The sequence below is a fragment of the Monodon monoceros genome, unplaced genomic scaffold (genome assembly GCF_005190385.1).
Source record: "Monodon monoceros isolate NGI ecotype Baffin Bay Population unplaced genomic scaffold, NGI_Narwhal_1 Super_Scaffold_21, whole genome shotgun sequence".
In the NCBI taxonomy this organism is placed as follows: domain Eukaryota; kingdom Metazoa; phylum Chordata; class Mammalia; order Artiodactyla; family Monodontidae; genus Monodon; species Monodon monoceros.
The window spans coordinates 57,326,368-57,347,188 of record NW_021703778.1 but is presented as its reverse complement, the minus strand read 5'-3'; the positions used below and the strand labels follow the sequence as shown (position 1 = coordinate 57,347,188).

The following is a 20,821-nucleotide window of genomic DNA, read 5'->3' as shown; positions in this document are numbered from 1 at the left end:
ATTCTGATATTATATAAATTCTCCTCCCCTCAACTTGCCCCCAGACCTTTGGTTGGCCTCTTAAATTCCATTGTGCCCTGTATTGGCTATAGTCCCTGGAGACATATGCAGGGTTTCAGGTGCAGAGGCAGGGTTTACTTGTTGGTTTTCTTGTGGTTGGTTTATTGTGTTGATCTTTCCCTTCCTAAAATGCCAGGCTTCTGTTAACCATCTGCTTACATTTTTATATTGGCCTAATGTCCTTAGTCATAGCAAACGATAGCTCAGTCATGTTCTTGTTACATATACTTTGGATCATGTTTTCTTTCAATGTTTCCCAGAATTTACTATTCTGAAATGTGTACACAGCATGTATTCCCACTGATTCAGCCTTACAATTGTTTTCTATAGTTAATCTAATCAACTGAATTTCTAATTCAGTTCCTGAATGTAAAATAGTTAACATTTCACATTCAGGAACCCTTAGTTTCGTCTATAGTCCTGGAGATTCTACCATGTATTCTTCCAAGTAATTTGAAACAATTTATTAAGAGAAGTATTATACACTAATCCAGGACACTGTTTTATACTGTCTTAGCTAGAAATATCTGCTTGTCTCTCACCTTTTTTTCCTATATCTTAGTTCTCTAATTATAACATCTCTTTTGTATTGAGCCTAGTTTTCCGAAAGTCTCATTAGATTATGGTTGCTGGTTTCCCTTTATCCACTGCATGTTTGCTCTTTAAAATTTTACTTTCTTTAGGTGTGTTTCCTTTATCCTTTATTTACAGATGGTAATGTCTAGTATCAAAATGAGACTCTCTACTACTTATCAAGTTTATTTCTATATTTTGGGCAACCATCTCTTAGAGATACTAGCACAAATACTGTTACGCAGTGACAGCCTGAGGATTTGAAAAGGCAACTTTCCATTATTTATCCCCCAGAAAAATTAATATTTTTAAATGAATGACTACAATTTATATGCATGACCATAAGAGGCAATCAATGCCAACAGATCACCTATGCTTTCTATGGCTGGTGTGAGTGCGTGTGTGAGAGAGTGATGCTTGCTACTGATTACATTATAAATACAGTGGTAAAGCACATTTTTATCACCCAAGCATGACTTCCATTCAATTTCAATAATTTCTCAAGATATCACTAAGATGCCATTTTGATGTCATTCAAATAAAAATAAATCACATTCAGAGTACCCAAGCCTAATGATACAAAATATGGTAACGTACGCCTTTTCTTCCTTGCATCCTTCTTAAGGTTGACAAAGAATCAGAAAATGAAGGCATAGTCTAGATAATTTGATTTCCTTATTTTCCGTTTCCTACCTAGGAGATGAAAGAGCTCTGACACTTGACTAACCATCTGAGACAAGCATTTTCCCCTGAGATAGAGACGGCTATCAGCTGGGGATTTGAGACTGCCTGCCAAGCATTCTCCCCACGCTGATGGTGTCGTTTTAGGTTCGGCCTATGGAAAGGTTGCTACTCTTACAAATTCCAGTGATAGTGCCATTTGACGGTTTCTTCTTCCACTGATTCTAGAGGAAAATGTTTTTGGTATTTTTCCTTATGGATAACTGTAGACTTTGCTCTGGTTTAAATTGCCCTATGCTGTGAATCCTTATCTTAAGCTCATATATAAATCATGTTTATCTCTAGTCTTAAATGCTAGCATGATGCTCCATTGATTGAAGGGTCTCTTGTTTTCCTGAACTTCTTCTAAATTTTCAAATGGAAGCTGGGAAGTTTACTACAAATTCCTCTTAGAATTCTCCCTTTACTGACTGTTCTTCAGTTTATCAATATGTGGGAATCTTTTTGTTTTCTTCTTTGGAATCTATTCCTGCTTTCAACTTCTTGAACTTCTGAACAGTAAAATTAATGCATTTCTGTTTTTACCATAGATTCAGTCCTTATGAGAAAAGTCATATGAGTTTTACAAAATCTAAACTGCCTGAAGAGTGTGAGAGTTAATTTCTATACTTTCTTAGAACTCATTCATCACCTATACTTCCTTTCTGTGATGAAGGGGTCCTTTCAGATAAGATGTTCCTGAGTCCCCCTATCCTGAACAATTATCTCTATGGTTTAATGTAAAAAGCTGGAATTGAGCTTGCTGATCTGACCAGCTTATTTCTTGCATCTAGAAAATCTCTTCTTTACCAAAGTATAGATAAATACAAAAATAATAATAAGGAATATTTCCCTGGATTATTTCCACTCTGAATTTACTCAGTATTGACCAGGGACCAAAGCTGTGGAAATTATTTTGATTTGATGATTAAAAAATAAAAATAAAAAAAGGTGCTTGCTCATCTACTTACCACTTCTCTCCTTGGAACGCTGCTTGCCAAGGAGCTGGTACTCTAAAGGAGCACATAAAGAAATCCAGGCAAACCTCTCATAGGTAACTCTGAGAATTGCCTTTTGGGGAGGGTGGAGGAAGAAATGCAGCAGAAAAAAAGGAAAGTTGCATTTTTCCCTGTTATTTCCTTTTCTACTTCCCAGATTGCACATTTCCTTTTTCATATTCTCCCCATCCTACATCCAGTATGTCTCTACAGTCTGTTTCAGTCTGAGAGTTTAAATAATTTGATTAGAGTTGGTTTTCATGCCAGGCTTGAGTAAGACAAAGTACTTCATGGGCTTCAGTTTTACATGTAAAAGGAATAGAAAGAGTTGGGGTTCTACTGATTCTCTCTGTAAGAGGTTTGACACGAGGAAAATACTATTCCATAGGAATACCACATCTCTCTATAACACTGTCCATTCATTCAGCAAACAATAATTGAGAACCTCTTCATGTCTGGGGTCATGAAACCAAGATGGGGCCAGTCTTCAGAGGAGTCTAATGCCAATTCAGCCCAACCCAACCCAGATCTAACTTCCAGGCCATGGCTTGTCCACTGCAGGTTTGCTTCTTACAATTACTTCATGGACCCAATTAATTTAGTTTAGGATGATTCATCTTGTACTGAAGTTCATATTTGCCAAGTTGATCAATGAAGAGAGGGATTGTTTAAAGAAATTAATAGCATAAATATGATTCTAAGAAGGGTAAGGTATAACTTATTTTTTTTTAATTTGGTTTTAAAGATTTTTTACACCATTGGTAAATATCTGATGGATGTTTCTATGCCAAGGAGTCACCTTGTTTGTTCTCAGGAGTAGCCATACTGCAGCCTCAGTCCTTTCTTGGTCATCTTTCGATAGGGCTGCCTCACCCTGGCATTGCAACTACCAAAGGAGCTCTCTGAAGCTGCCCTGATTTCCTCTGTCCCTCAGTCAGATGGAGATTACTACTTGTAGGAAAATATCAATCTTAATTGAGAAAGGGCCTCAAAAGCCTTCATTATTTCCAAGGTTACTGTAGTAGCCACTTATCGTCTTACTATCCTGTTCAGTGATTGGTTGGTCTTGGATTCTTAACTGGCAGGAAGATGTCAAGGAAGCTGTCCAGTCCAATTCTCTCATTTTATTAATAAAAGCACCCGAGTCCAGGAAAGTGAAATGACATGCTCAAGGTCACACTATTAGGAACAGAAGTGTAATTTAAAAACAGATCTTCTATTAACTGAGCTTTTTTCTAGTACAACATGCCTCCCCCACCCCCACCCCTGGGGAACTAAGAAGTTCATCTCTGTAATGAAGTTGTTGGTATTCACCTTTGTTTCAATTAATACATATATTTGGGTAATAAAAAATGAGGAATTTTATCTTCCCCAAAATAAGGCAGGTAGGATCGCCTTCTTTATGTAGTCTGCCTGTTGGCATTAGTAATAGATTGTGGAGGTGTTTGGGTATATTTAAGCTATAAACCCTATGCCTGACCTTAAGATTTCTCCCTTAAACTTCAAGTGAAATTAATCATTGGTTTTTTAATTCTTAGAAATTCTTGTTAGATGCTTTACTCAGTCATTTCATAAATAGTCCAAGTGTCTGTCTCGTGTCTTACATTAGGCTAGAGATGTATTTGCTTATTTACCAGCCTTACCAAAGCAACCCATTGTTCAAACATCCTGGATAACAGGAATATTTTTATATCTTAGAGGAATAAAACATTATTTAAAAAGATGCAGTAACCAATTAATACTTCTTTCTCATTCACATTTATCTTCCCCCAAATTAGACATTTAGCTGTTTGTGTCACTGTAGAAGTTAGCTACAAATTTTTTCCCCTTAGATAGTAAAGAATTTGATCCTCTGCATATGTATATTTTATATATCACAAAATATTTAAATAAAATAATAATTCCAATTCTATATATCTAGTTAGGATACCAAAATAATAGTTACTCTTCACAGCATTTGGAAAATTTATTTCTTTACCAATTGAAAAAACCTCATGTTTAAAGCAATTCACACTAGAAAATGTCAGCCAGAAAATAATATTCTGTGTCAGATTACAATTTCAGAAAGATAGTAAAACACATAAGTCTAATCTTAACTCATCTTGCTGAACTTGCCCATAAAACAGTTATTTCTTAGTTATAAAGCAGCATTAGATATTTTATTTAATTCTAGGCATTCCTATATGATATTTTTTTCCAGTTTCCAGTCCACACTGAACACAAAGTAAGCCTGAAGTCTGATGCAGGATGTAGCTATTGCTTTTCAAATGTAATCAGGATGTCCTATCACTTGATTATCTCAGTAGATACTCTTTAAGTAGGGGTAATATGTACATAGCTCTTTAGCTGGATATGTTTTTCTGATAAGACATCTGTCCAGAGAGAACCACTTTGTAAACTGAATTTGTGGTCTGTTCAAATGACATCCTCTTTGTTTACAACCTTAGTGTTATCACTTAAAGTCTTTTCCCTGATTATGCCTCCTTCTAATTTAAAACATATTGCAGTTTTTCGCGATCTGTCAGGATTGCGTTGGTATTTAATTCTATTGTACTTGAACTTACTGTAGTTTTTCTTCCTTCTAAACCTGTAGAAAGATTTTTTTTAGTTGATTCATAGTGATGCCTTATTGAGAAGAGACCTAAATTATCAGCCAAAGAAGTGATCAACTCTTGTCCACCATATTGAGCTAGTAGATTTGAACTCAGGTCTTTGACTTCTTTTCCACTGCTCATTCCTCAAATCTGACTGGACTTTTAATCTTTCATGACCTCTGTAACACGCACATTATTTTTATGCCTTTGAATAAGATGCAATTAAGATTTTTGTCTGAGTTTTATCTGCTAATACAGTGGTTTATTCTATTCAATTGACCAGCATTTCAAACTGTTATATCTTTTTATAAATGATTTTCCTATCAATATCTCCAGTGCTTCCTAAAACTCCATACACATGCTGGATGGGATCTATTTTTTAATCATTTATTAGTCATCATATTGAAAACATTGTTTGGGCTGCAAATTTTATTCACACTGAGAATGATATGGATTTTTACACAAGGGCTCTATATATACTACAGTGCTGGCCTAGGTTGGTAGAATGAGCTGCCGTTTGTGTAGATGGATGGAGATTTTTCCCAGTGGTCACTCTCTCACTGGGAGTGGGGAGGATGTTTCTTAAAGTTGTTTGTTGCCTTGGCCTAGCCACCTTCAAAATTTACTGAAAATTTGCATTTCCACAAATGATGAGAAAAGGCAGGAAGGAGTTTTTAGACATTAACTGAAAACAAAATAGAGAATAGAGGGAGGCAAAGGAGCATAACCACTGCTGACCCTGTCACCACATTTTTTTTCAGTAAATTCTTCTATAGGGTCTTTGTCATACAATTTTCTGTGCTTCCTCATTATATGTTCTTAAGTGTCATTTAAAAACTGATTTTGTATTGTCTACAGTTGAACCGTTTATTTCTTTAGGAATTTCTTTAACACTAATTAAGCACACCGTAGTCAAAAGCATCTTTACAAAGTACGTGGACTTCTCCCTCTATCTAGCTTCCAAAGATATTACAAAGATATTTAGAACACTGGCCTTCTAGTTGTCAATATTTTGAGGTATGTGATGAATAAATGGAACAGCCTTACATCTTTCAGTGGTAGAACTGTCAAGAAGTGTTCGTCTTTTTGCCCCTCGCCCCCCAAATGCAGACTATTTCAGAATGCATTACAGAGGAAATAAATAGTTGATTTTAAGTTAAGGGTGAGCCTAGCAACCATTTGCACTGTATTGATGTCAAAAGTACCTCTCTGCCAAGCTCTAAAATGCATCTTCAAAAACTACTGAAAATATCCAAGAACTTTAGTGACGAGCTACAAATGGACTTTAGTATTGATAAATAAAAGTCAATATGTATAGTGAAAGGAGAGCTTACTGTGATAAATGGGCCCACCATCAGTAAAGATCAAATTATTGACTATCTACGGCAAGGAAGAACCTGTCTATAGCTAACTTCTACAGGTGAGGAGAATTAGCCACAACAGCAATTCAAGAAAAGCTCAAAGAGACATGTAAGGAGAATTCATTAAAAATATATACAAAAGTAGGCAGTAACAGTCTGTTAAATATATCTGTGACCCCAGGCTAATGTATTTCTTTGGCCAGGCCTGGGTTCACACCTTCCCTCTCAAGGAGATTTAATTTAAATTTCACTTCCCAACAAACCCTATGGCAGGGGAATTACCTCTGCATTCCTAAAAACCATGTCACTCTTGGAATATTGTCTCTAATGCTCCTACTAGTTACTTTGTATTATACCTCAACTAGATCACAAGTTGTATGCGGGCACATTAAAAGTGCTTCGTGTTTTTTGTCCCTCACATGGTCTAGCACAGAGCTCTACCCATAATAATGACTAGATCAATATTTGTTGATTTCATCAGTTTTGAAATGATTCATTTACAGAAGCCTAGGCCACACATCATGTCAGAGTTTACTGATGAAGCATCACAAGAAACACCCAAAAGAATAATTGCAAAGATTGGCCTATCAAAAAAAAAAAAAAAAAAGTGGAATGGCAGTAATTAACCTCTCCAATATCTGTTGTTCCCAATTGACAGAATGTAGGAATTTCTTCCACAGTAGATTTAATTGGATACTCTATAAACTACCCAGTAAAAAAATGGCACATCTTGTACCATCTCAAATTTGGAAGCTAAAGTGTAATTAAGCAAAATATCTGAAGAATAACCCTTTCTACTCTCCTACCCCCACACAAAGCACACCCTCCAAAATCAGAGGTGGAGACAAAAATAGCTGCATGGTACCTTATACTGTGAGTTTAATAAAGATCATGCAGTTAAAACTACATCTAACTTTCCACTTTTCTTGAAAGATTTGGTATGTCAGTTTATCCTGGGACCACTTTATTGCCACTAAAAATGGTTGCAAGCGTTGACTTCATTGTTCTAATACCATGCTCTCTTCAGCTCTTTGAGGCCCCTGTGTCTAGAAGAGTCTTTTGGAGGAATGAATAGATAAATGAATAGATGCAAGTTTTAGATGAAAGAATAGTGTATGGGATCACAAGTGTGATGCAGTTGCCCAAGTAAACACAGATGCTACTTCATTCATTGTTAGTAATAGATTTAGTTGTATGGTTAATTCCCTATTATAAATACCAATGTAAGTATCTCAGAAAATTAACAAGGTATATAGAGAAAAAAAACCATTAAAGCAGGCCAGAAAATTCTGACCAATGTAATAGTACTCTGCAACTTTGATGCATTTAATTATTCCACTTAAACCTTTCACAAAAAAATCTATGGATTCAAAAATAATCTGTAAGTATGATCTAAACTGAGGAAAACTAAATTAAAGGCAGTGACACCAAAATAACTACTTAGGCCATACATACTACCCATACATACTACTTAGGTGTCTCCTCCCAAGTCATGGACTAACCCACACTACTATTTTGTAAATATGCATCTTTTATCTCAAGTGGGCCTAACAAGAAACCGAGCAGATCAGGTTGAAAGTAACTCAAAGCACATATCCTCCTGGTTCGGGAAGACATCCAGCATGGCACGTCTGCTTCATTCATTTGTTCATCCATTCACCCATTGCACAGATCCTTCAAGAACACTTTCCATAGCCCAGGGCACACAGAGGTAAATAAAACAGACATGGTACCTACTTCCATGTTTTTCTTTTTCAGAAAAATCAAATGCAGAAAAGGAAACATTTGGTATGTTTATTCAAAATCAGAATTTTGTATATTTTTTCTCATATTTTGTTCCCATACAAAAAGTTTTAGAAAAGCAGTGAGTTCAAATGCTACGCTTGCCCTTCCACAGAAAAGAGCAGCACTATCTGTGCTTTGAGAGGGTGGGTGAAACTGGCAAGAATATTTGGACCAGAATCATGTTACAAGTCACCTTTAAATCTGTATATGTGGGCCTCAGGTTATGGTCACCACTGTTATGCACAGTCCATGAAAACAAGACAAGGAGTCTGGGAGGTGTGAGCTCTCCTAAGGTTGCTTTGGACCTCAGGCGGCCCTCCTTTGTATCATTTATCGAATGTATGAAGCAACACAAGCTTTAGCCTCTGCATTTGCTCCCTTATCTCCTAAGGGAGGCTTACGAACAGCGGCCAGGCCCACTCCCCTGGGCCAACAAACACATTATTTCTTATAAATATCTATGTTAAATATATATAAACATATTATGACTTATAAATCTATATTTTCTCTATTGCATTTATGGCTTATAAATAATATGTTGTGTGTGTTATCAAGACCTGAGAAGACAGTGGTACTTCTCACCGAAGCAATTTGTGATAGACAAAATTCAATTTTGTTTGGCTTCAGACAAGTAAGTATGGCATAATTTATATTATTGAAGGCTTGCTTTGTTTTGTTATTCAGAGTGTATTCATGAAGACCATGTCTACTTTTCCTGACAAATGATTCCTTGAACAAATATAACAGGGAAATATGTTACTTGTGGAGAGAATTTAGACAAAGTAGTACAACTCGTGGAAAAATGTGGAAACTTAAGTCTGTGTTTCTCTAACAGAGCTAGTAGTTTGTAATGTGTTTATAGGAAATTTTAGATTCCTACGCTGGCTTCTGTTTCTGTTCATAATTCCTACTCAGAAAATATATCATGACTGAAGACCTACCATTCAAAACACCAGCCCTCCTTATTATCATTTGCAACGTATTCACCCTATCTTTTTAAAGTTATTCTTATAGGGCTTTTTGTGTTTGGAACAATAGTTTTTAATTTGATGAAAGAGAACCAAAATGCATAAAAAGTGTTCATCCACTGTGATTTGTGTGACAAAAGGAACCATTGCAACAGCATAGAGCTGGTCTAATTGAACAGCCTGATGTTCTTCCTTCTGTGTCCTGTTGCTGTTAATTGACTATATTGTTTTAGATTTATGCATTAAAAATACGATTTCTACTTCGAAGGGATCACTTTGTAGCTTTTAAGCTGATGCCATGAACTTATTTTTCTTCTAAGATAAAGTCTCATCTATAGATTTTTCAACTAATTACATGTCTGCCAATACATACTTAGAGGATACATTTTATTTCAATTTATTATTTGTGTTTACATAGTGTGTCCCTGGAAATATCTGTGGAAATGAAAGGAAATGTTTAATGGTGTTTATTACTACTTTTTCATCGCTCTCTTTCTCTTTCTTTGCGCTCTCTTTTTTTAATAGCTCCAGTCAGTCCGGTCAAGCATGACAGCAACTCAAACTCGGCAAACTTCCAAGACACCGAGGACATGCCTGACAGATGTGTCTTGGAAGAGTCTGAGAATCCAGGTGAAAGCCATTTTAAAATAGTCAAGTATAAATGATAAATTTGACACAGCTTTGGGGTCCTTGGAAGAGAGTGGGGGGAGAGGACATTGTAATGCTGTTTTCTCTTAGCAGCTGCACTGTCAAATTAATGGTCACCTCCAGGGGTCACAGTGTGGAGCTGTTATCTTTTCCTCTTTCATCAAGAATTCAGCTGGAGGAAGTACAAAGGCTTTATGACTGAGAAGGGAAGCTGACACTATTAGTTCATTATCATCAATTTTAGGCTAAAGTGGTTAATAGGAGCAGAGATTGGAAACTGGAAAAATGGCAACATTTTAAATATTTCAAATAATGGGATCAAGTGGAAATGGAGAATTAGGGGGAAAAGAGAAACAAATCGTCATCATTACTATCTGTTTTACCTCTCTAAATACAAACAGAACTCTAAAAGGGATGAGAGGATTTTAGCATAACAGTAATGAACAAATGGACAGTGTCAACTGTTTAGAACAAAACAAAATGGTAACCCTTCCTCACTCAATAAGATTTACCCTATGTCCAAGTTACTAATGTTTGTATTCTCTTTGTGGGAAGAACAGACAGAAATGTGCTGGAAGGATATGTCCAGGAATGCTTAAGCATGAATTTTTGTTTTTTTGTTTTGGAGCATGCCTTGTCTTAACAACTAATTAATTAAGAGAAAAAAAATCTTGTGAGAGTTGAACGACAATTCCTGGTTCACTACAAAGCCATAAGGTGCTAGAAGATGCCTTATTACCATGAGCGAAAGAGTTAACTATCTTCCCCCACTGAACGTTTTTCTTTCCTGTTTTCTCTGGCCGCTGTGTACTCTCTACCCTCTCACATCTTTGTGTGCTGATCCATGTATCAGATTTTTGATTCATCCTCTCTGTGGCCTGTCAGCTTAGTTAAGAGATTTCCAAATCTTGTAGCCTTCGCTGACAGGGGGCAGCTGCAAACAGTCCCCTGATCCTTCCCCGAGGAGAGCTACTGAGATTTAATTTTCAGTGAAAGGTGCAGCCTGCAATCTATGTCAGGTCCCCTAAGTCATCTCGGAACCCCGATAGGCCCAGTCGCAATGGCTTGTATTTCAGTCCCCTCCACTACACCAAGATTCCTCAAAAGATGAACTGCTGCTGGGTGTCTGTTCTCAGCCACACTTCTGCTTCAGAATCCATGGAACTGAGAAATGGCATCTTTAGCAATGACAGAAATTTTTCATTAGCACATTAGCCCCAACCCCTGCCATAATATCCAAACGACAAATGTAGATGTGTCCCACGTGAAAAGGGAGCGGGTAGTGGTAGCATCAGATTTCTATTAAAATTATTTTTAAATTACTTTTAGTTCTGACTAAAATTTTGTCTAATTTTTACTAGGTTTTTAAACTGTTTTAAAAACAGTTTAAAAACCTAGTTTTTAAACTAGGTTTCTATCAATCATTTAACAGGCAGTTAAATCCACGAGGCAAGTTTTTAACCGAAGGGTTCATTGCTTTGGGCAAGAATAAATAGATCAGCTTTATACTGTTTCAAAAGTAGAATAAACTTCAGTCATCCCTCAATATGAGTGGAATTGTAGTGAGATTCAAATATAGCATAGTCTATCTGATTGATATAAACAAAAGGATATATCAAAAAGAAAGATCAATTAGAAAATATAGGTGCTGATAAAGAATCTTAACTTAAAAAGTGAGTACCATTCTATACATTGGACATCATTAAACTGGTAATAAAGAATGAATTACTCTGGCTTTTTCCTCTGTCCATTCCTGCATTTTAAGACATCTTGCCTTATAGGCCTAGAAACCTCTGGAGAGTTCACTACTGGTCTCACTGCCTTCCACTGAGAATTTGTGGCTTGGTTGTCATGGAGACATCGTATTTCTCCAAGAATTGCTCATATTGATCCGTGGCCAGGCGTAAATGGCCAAGCGAGTGTGAGGAATAAAGGGGGCTGGGCAGTCCTATAAAATGACCAGGGCTTGTGGGTTGGAAATAAGCTCATAGCAAACACTTAGGTAAAAAGAAAGAAGCAGTTTTATTTTGTTTCAAGATTTCTTTCTGCACTTTGGGCCATTGTCTTCCTTCTCTATGAACTGAAAGAAACTTGTTAGTCACTTGTCATGTCAGATCTTTGGTGCTTGTCCTGACACAGCTGTCAGCCTTCCAGCTCTGTGCAGTTCAGGGACACACAACAAAGAGGCAGTGACATGAATTATTTATTGCTCCTTGTGTGGATAAAATTCTGTGATAAGAAATTAAGACACTTCTGACAGGGGTGCTTGTTTAGTAAGAAAGATTTTGATGAGAGAGTGCAGTTCCTTGAAGTCTGAGCATTTGAGAGGCAAAATTCTTAAAACTGAGCATGAAGGAAGATTTGTGAAATTGGTGGCATGGTGGGACTTCCTTGTACTGTGAAAATATGACTGTCCACTTCTCAGCGTCCAAAAATTAACTTCAAAATATCAAGTCATTCAAATGTAGGGCCTCCAAAACTATAAGCATTACTTTGGTTGTTTAGTTAACTCTATTTACCATGTACAGGTGGTGTTTCTCTGGAAAGCATGTTTAACCGCCTTTGTTAGAAGAAAAAACAAAATTTGGGATTTTTAAATGGTAAGCTTTGAGAAGATGTTCTCAAACCAACAGAACTGCTTCAGCAGCTAAGCTTATAATTTCATTAGTATAGTCATTATTTCTTGTATGGAAAGGAGTGTATTTAAATATGAATGAATTATTCTTACCATTTTCACCTGGAATATTATCACTTATTTAAAATTCTTTTTAACATTTTCATGTACATGCAAAATCCCCTAGTTACAAAGTTGAATGTGGTCAGTCTTTTGGCTTTAATGGATATTGACCTTACATGGTTTTTATCTATGTAATTCTAAATGACTAATATATTTATTACATCATTTTTAATTAATAGCCCAGTTGTTCAAACAGCATCTGGAAAATGAAAACAAAAAAATCATTTTCCTATTCAAGCACAGTTCAAGAATATTGCCTCATATATTCTTCTCTCTAAGGAAAGATTTCTTGGCAAATTCTCTAAACATCATATTACTTTAGCTCATATAGCTTTATATTGCTCATATCAACTAATTTGCATTTGCAGAGAGTAAGAAAACTTGAAGTACAGAAAAACTAAAACAATTTTTTAAAAGATGAAGTTGAAATGTTTTAAATGTTGATAGAGCATTTAAAAATATCAGTAATAAAATCAAACTTTTAGAATTTATATAAAACAGTAAGGTTGACTTTGCAAATTGACTGTCTTTGAATAAAATGGGTTTTGAACTCAGTATGTAGATTGTTTATTTTTTCATTGACATCACTGCTTCTCCAGCACTGAATTGACTAGGATGACCCATTAGTAAATGGCCTGGAGTGTGCATATAGGTCACAATTTAGATACCTGGTGGAGTGGTCATTCACCCAGTCTCTAAAGCGCTCTACCTTATTCATCACGCCATTGTGATCTCTTTATTGGTTCAAGCTGTATACCCAGGTGGGTGCCTGCAGTCCATTAAGGTTGGCAAAGCACCTTTAGACCAGAGCATTCTTGTTACTCTGAGCCAGCTAGTGAACCTGGAGGTCTTGTCTGATCGGTTAAGGCCTCCCTCAGCAGTGTCTTTTCTTTGGAATAATTCATTAGCAACGAGTTTTGACTCACAGGTGAATCCCAGATTGAAGTTTCTGGCTTAGACTCTGTGAAGTCTACTGGCTTCTTCACCAGCATTTATACATTCCTGGAACCTGTGGGAATAACTTCAATGTCTAGTAATAGAAGCACTGAGACAACATGTGAACTTGCAGCTCCCTTTTTTGAGTTTTTAGGGCCATTAAGGCTTTCTTTCTTTGGCTCTTTAAGGCCTGGTTGCTTTTGAAACTGAAAGATGTTATCACAAAAATAGTTCAGTTTAGTCTTTTGATGGTTAACTTCTTATTAATTGTTTCATGCACAGTGATTATAGCTCAATCCCCAATCTCCAGAATATTAAAAAGTGTTCCTTGCCCCTCATCTTTGTACTCATGATGATAAAAAATTTAGTGTGACATTCACAAATTTTATCCAAGTGTTAATGAGAAACCTTGAGCTTTTATCACCTTATTGGCTTGGAAAATTAAGAATTTCACTTCCTAGTGCACCAGGGATAGTGCACTTAAATATAGCTTCAGCTGGAAATAGTAGTGACGAGAGAGAACTTGGAAGTCCAAAAAAAAAGGATTCAGATAAGCATTTTTATGTCATTCTGAAGTAGTTTATAATCGGTATGCATCTGCCATTAACAGAGCACTTTAGTGGTTTTTATATAGCACGTTATGTAGATCTACATACATCATTGTTAATCAACATTGCATTTGCATGAATCTGATGAACAAGACTAGATTTCTTACAGTTTCCTAGGGGATACTACGTTGTGAAAAGCCAAGGTTGTTTTTTGTTTTTTTTTTATACTATTCTGGCTCATGAATCACCAGCAAAAATCAGGTAACAGAAAGTAGGACAGACTCAGGAGTGGAGTGTTGGAGATGGCTGATGATGATGTGCGAAGCAGAAAAAATGCAGAATGTGCAAGCAGCCCATCAATCATAGCCATCAAGAACACACTTCTTATGTTTAGTGGTAAAAAAAACGTTCCAGAAGAAGTAAGAACAATTTCAGTAGTAAAAACATGTAAGCTCCGTCTTCCGGTTGCGTTTAACAATATCAATATTGTAAATAATTTACCCAAAGGGAAAATTTTAAGCATTAATCTAATAACCTTTAAAGGACATAAAATTCTAGGCATATATATGTAACACATATATAATACAATTCTGAATATTGGTTTAGCTAAAGTAAATAATCAGTTTTTTGAGTTTTTGCCAGTAGGAGTGGGAGTTACTATGATTAGTCACAACATTAATATAAATGTGTTTAGAAGTAGTTTACTGAGGCACAGTGCTCCAATTATTCAAATTAATTTAATCAAGTGATCTTTTAGCCTGCAATAATCATCCAAGTAGTCTGAGAAGTATGTGCGGTTTTTTTTTTATTCCATAGCTCAAACCATATTTCAACTGACATTTATAACATTTGGTCCTAAAACTGCAGTTGTGAGTTTCTCTAAGAACAATTCACCTGCTTGAAATTTATGGAAATTTACTAATTTCAAACTTGATTCATCTTGTTGACAACTTTTTACCTTTCTCGGTGATTAAAAAAGACCTATACCAATAAGATGTGCAATTAAAATACATTTACCTGGGGCCTGGTTTATAAGAATTTCTTTATTGTCTTAACATTTTATTTCATATAGAAAAAGAAATGTAGAAATTATAGGTAATTCCTTTCTTCCTTCCTTCTTCCATTTCTTCACTTATTTCTTTCCTCATTTCCTCCCTCCTTGCATCCTCCCCTCTCTCCCACCCTTCCTCTCTCCCTTCCTTCCTCCTGCCCTTTCTTCTCTCTTATTTCTTTATTTTACCATATAACCCAAGATAATCTGTTTTCTTTCCAGGTGAACGAAGGCATCATTTATGGATAGCAAAGGTGTGCTCCTGCAAGCTGTGCTAAATGGAATCTCATCTGTTGAACTGGATTTGGACAAATTAAGAAACCCCAAACATGCCAGTTGTTTATCATTGTGTATAAGCTATGTTGTTATTAGTCTAGTTATTAGTTTGTAGTAAATCTGCTGATACTTTGGCCAGAGTCATTACCGATGGAAATATTCAAATTCATCTAATTTTAGAAAATCATTGTCTAAATCATTCAATGCCTCTTACTTTTGTTTGACTATTTCCAACAAGGAGTGCCAGCCCACAGACACAAATTTAATACCATTTTAGATTTTCTTCCATTTTTCAGTTCCTGATTTATATAACCCTATTGCTTTTAAACAATGTAACAAACAATGCTTTTAAATTTAATGTTGCTTAAATGTATTTGATCTAAAACTTTGCCAAATTTGTTTCATTTGTTAGGTTAGGATATTTTGTCTTAGTAGATGCTTTAATTCAGATCAATCACCCTATGGTAAATCTCATCCTTAAACATGAAATGTCAACAAATAGCCAATTCCATTTAGTCATCAATTAGCCCAAATAAGTGATACACAGTATAATAGGGACCAATCTTGTGCAGTCAAGTTAATTTAGACTTCTAATGACATAGAGGCTAATGTCTTTCACTAAAGGTTGATCTTGTTGGCCATATACATGTAAACTAGGGAAGGGGAATCTACTGATAGCACATCACAACTGATCTTTAATAAGTAAAAACTCTTGTAGTTCTGTTCCCAGAAAGAAGCTTGACTAGCAGGAATTCTCAAACTAAAATATGGGAAGCAATATAAATAAGAACAGACATAAAGTGCTCATATATTAAGGCCTTTAGTGATCTGATTTATTTGCTGTGATTTATACTGTATAATTCCTGAATTTATAGAAAATCATCAAGAAGATTATTAGTGTGCATATGAATACAAATATTGACTAATTCATAGAAAAATGGAAATAAAGTGTTAAATATATGATATATATCTTTATATATCTATCTAATAGGGAAGTTATAGTCACTTCAATTCAACAAACATTTTTTGGGGCATCAGCATCAGGTTCTGTACAAGGGAGGATGCAGTGGGCAAGGGAGAGGGGGAGATTAGAGAATAGAGCTATAAAATTGAAATAGAATGGTTTCTACCCTTACAGAGCTTATAATTAATGATTGGAGTAAATGAATATACCAGAACTAGAGAGGTGAGTGTGACTGTTTTAAAATAGACAAAAATGTGTGTTCTTTTCTTTCCTAAAAGATGATATTACTTGAAATTACTTTTGAGTTGTATGTCACTAACAATAATATATTGTTAATATGAATAATGATGGAAAATTACCATCCTTTGAAAAAATATACATATATGTGTGTGTGTGCTTCCCTCACCCCTCTGAAAATTGTCAAAAGACATGTGGAACAAATTTCAAAATAAGGGAAGGTAGCAAGCTAGGCAATGGAACACATTTTCTTGCACGCTGTGTTCTGGCTCTGAAAGCCATTACAAGGAGGACTCCCAAAAATATTATTAATGATAGCAATATCAAATAAGGATATATCCTCTCACAAGGGCAATTGTAATAGTTGAAACTAATTCAGATGCTCAAGTTCTGTTATGTTTATTAAAAATAAACTTCTTTGTTTTTATAGCTATGTCCTATTATTCTTTTTTCAAAGAAGAATAAAAATACGTTTAAATAGTTGCCATATTTAGCATTTTTTCAGGTCCAAGGAAACCAATATTGAATTCTTGATAAATGTTTTATTATGTCACTAGCTATAGGAAATTAGAAGTAGCATAACCCTGACATTACTAAATGAAATTTTTAAGATTTTTTTGGTAACACAGTTTATAGTTGCTAAAATTTAAAAATTCCTATCAAATGACTAATTAAAATCTTTTATCAATATGAATTCTGGAGACCAACACCATTAATTATCAAAACTTTTAATTCCTAAAAATGAGAGTTTTAGAGATAGACATTTAAATAATGTTCCCTGATATACATGTGCAAGTGTATTTATGACACAGATCCACTAGTCTGTTTAAAAATAATGATATTGACTTACTTTCAACATGTTTCAGGAATTTCTGTTGTGAGGAGAATTTGAAATAGTAAATTGCCACACAATTAAATGGATCACTCATATCGTACCTAGAAGCTCAAAACTGACTGCCTCTTAATTAGCTGTTTGTCCCTTTGTATGTACAGTCTTAGGTAAGAGTGGAGTAATTGTATTAGCAAACAAATGTGTTTGTATCCAGAGTCTTCCTTGGCACTGTAATAAGTAAATCATTTAAAAATTACATTGGGCTTCTTTCTTGGTAATAATCTTGGTGACGTTTATGATTACATATTTTCCTCCAAGGAATATCATATTTTCAAATTTGCAAGCCTGGGTTCTGTTATTCATTGTGGAGTTACACACTGGCAATATTGCATAAGGGAAGAATCTAGGTTTAAGAGCCAGAACTTCACTGCCATGTGTCTAGGCAGCATGTCCTTGCTGTGCATCTCAGAGCCTCGCTTCCCCATCCATGTAGAGAGCTCCCTCAAAGGGCTCGTCCAGAGGCCCTGTACGAGATGGTTTATGGAAAGCAATCTGAACACTGTAAAACACTTCAAATATAAGGTAAAATTTATAGCATTATAAACACGGAACGGTGGCCTCAGGCCTGAAATATTCTGTTGCTATTTTAGAAACTAAGTTAAGGCTAGTTTAAACATGTCACTATTAGAAAAACGATAGGAAATATTTTACTAAGTATTAACATTCTATCTCAAGATGGTAGTATTGGGGTATTTTTTGTTTCCTTCCTTGTACATTTCCCTCCAATGTTCTGTATTTAAAAGCCTTTTATAATTATTAATATGAAAATTTTAGAAATTTTCTCTTCAGTCTTTAGAGGGCACATTATAATAATTGAAGTTTTAAAATTTAAGTTTTATGCCAGATGTTTAAAAAGAAGGCTCAGAATTTATTAATTCCAATTGACTTTAAAGTCATTTTTACAGAATGGGCTCTTTCATGTAATTTTTAAATTTCTATTGCATACATTTTGATTACACAGTTATTTAAAAGTAGTGCTATATATTCTTTGGTTCTCCACAAAATGTTATTTTACGTGTAAAGTGCTCAAAGTTGTGTCTAATCTCATATGGAAGTCATTACTTTGTAAACATGTGCCTAGTTAGCAATGTAAAATACTTTCAAAATGAACTGTGACCAAAAAAGTTGCGAAGTTAAAACTTTCTTGAGTGGATATCTTTCTGATGAAGCTACATGGCTTCCTGTACAATGGTCCCCAGACGACTTTGCACTGTGATTTCATCAACAAGGACCCTACAGATAGCATGTATGAGAAAAACGTAAACTAAAAATTAACAGATCTTCTAGTAAGAGCATGCCACTGGAAACTCTCACCCAACTGTGACCTCTGAAGACAGCATGTGTCACTTCATGTCATTGGCAGGGCAGGGACTGGGGTGAGGTTGTCCTAGTACCACTCACTCACTCACTCTCACCCTCATCAGACCTTATCAGATTCTATCTTCATTTAAGATTTCAATGTCATGGATTTTTTGCATTAATTTGATTTTTATAAATATTGTGTTAAAATATATTTATCTTGATTACTGAATTTTTTGCCACCGTCTAGCCTTAGGCTCTATTCATTAAGTCTAGGATAAATTCACTTTTACCCCAGAAAGCATAGTGCAGGTAAATAGACTGTAAATAGACTGTGACAACTTCATCATTATGAGCATGATTATAATAATACAAATGGTAAGAAATAGTTGTTTTAATACCATGTGAAAACCGAAGCCATAGACCATTGAAAATGTTTTAAATGGCTTATTTCTAGTGGTATACAGGGCAAACATAGAGTGCTCCCTTTTGACATTGTTTTTCCAAATGCCCTTTTTTCATTGCACAGACAAGGTTTTCCCATCGTTGTTTTTAGGGATCCTTCTGTCTTCAACTTGTTACTAATTGGAAAGGTAGCAGTGATTTTTTAATTCAAGGATACAAGGTTTTTAACATCAAAGATGACTAGTACATGTTTAGTACAACACTGTGCCTAAATCTGGAAAGTGCCAAATGCCAGCAAAATGCCAATATTCATAACATGATGCAATAGCAGTAACTGCTTGGTACTTGCTTACAAAACCTATCATTTATTCACTTAGCAATTATTTTAATTGCAATTATCTGTAAAGTCATCAATCGGCTTTTCGATCTTGCATGTGTATCTTCTAGGGAGAATGTGTTTCACACAGCCTCAGTCACTGAGCATCGTGGCCCTCAGATGATGCCATCCAAGATAAAAGGAAGATCTATGACATGTTCTTGACACATCACAAGTTTCCTTTAGACTTTTAAAGAGATTTCCTTTAATGGCAACTGCATTTCCTATCAGAAATAACCATTCTTATCTATATCAAAAGAATTCTTACATTCATGTTATCTCCATTTGCATCAACTTATAGTTATAATCAACTGAGGAAACATTTTATTTATTTCTTCCTCTTGTATTTTAAAGCCTGCAGGCTTGGTGGGGGGGTGGGGGGAAACTATAGGACAGTAAGATTGAGAGCCTTCATCCTCTCCCTGAGACAGTCATTGTCACAGGGATCAAGTTGCACTTAGGACTGTTTTGATGGTAAGGAAGATTTCCTTGGATCAGCCCCTATTTCATACAGTCAGTGTATTCCCACCAATCTACACAAAACTGCTCCAGTTTCTACAAGAATTTGAGACAAGAAGTGAGGTGAAAATAGCGAACACTATCACTTCAGTTGTGATTGGGATAGTCAATTAAAGGAACAAATATGGAGATTTCTAAAGTATGTTTTCATAGAAAGTATACTGCAGCTGATGCTTGTCTGGATAGGGGTTGGGTTTTGTTTGTAGTCTTCCCGTCATGTAGGTGGCAGCAACACTCAAGGCTAGAACTTTTCTTTCACACTCTCTGAGCTCTAGTCCATAGCATATACTTACTAAAAATCCTTGTGGAAGAGAAAAGGTTTAAAGTATAGAGACAAATATCTCTATGTCTTCACATATCGCTAATGTGCTATTTTAAGGGTGTGCTAAAGCTGTTCCCATAATGTGAAAACATTCATCATTTTTCTTAATACAGAAGTCATATTCTACCCTCATACATGTTTGCAGTATTAGGTTCCTGTTTATTTACTAGGATCTTACTTCTTTACCTTCTCTCAGGCTAAAGACTCTCTGAAGAAAAAGGAAGAAAACTCTGCTTTATTTCACTACCACCTAAGCTTTCCTGGGAAATGGTGAAAGTATGTCCCTTTATTCTTTGTAAGCATCTAAGAAGCCAGGGTATATAGTAAATGTGGAGAGATTTTACTTTAGTCATCCAAATAAAGCCATTTTCTCTTATTGTCCTAACTGGAGGTGACTGCATTCAAGTTAGTTCTGTGTGCAAATCAAATGAAGGCTCTGTCTGAGCTGAGAGGCCCAGGGCTCCTGAAAGTGAGGCCAGAAAACAAATAGAAGGTGTTGAGCCATTGCATTGATGGGGGTCACTGCCTTGAGAAAGCTGGTGGCTCCTGCAC

The 20,821-nt window shown here is 35.6% G+C and overlaps 1 protein-coding gene across 2 annotated transcripts in view; it reads left to right on the top strand.

Annotated features, from left to right (window-relative positions):
- WDR72 (WD repeat domain 72) overlaps window positions 1-15,929 on the top strand; it is a 190,233-nt gene extending 174,304 nt beyond the window's left edge. For both annotated transcript variants that reach the window (XM_029238335.1, XM_029238336.1), the window contains exons 18-19: window positions 9,585-9,689; window positions 15,202-15,929. In XM_029238335.1, coding sequence (XP_029094168.1) covers window positions 9,585-9,689; window positions 15,202-15,257 — 161 coding nt within the window. In that variant the 3' untranslated portion in view covers window positions 15,258-15,929. The remainder of the gene's footprint in view (window positions 1-9,584; window positions 9,690-15,201) is intronic.
- The last annotated feature ends 4,892 nt before the right edge of the window (window positions 15,930-20,821 follow it).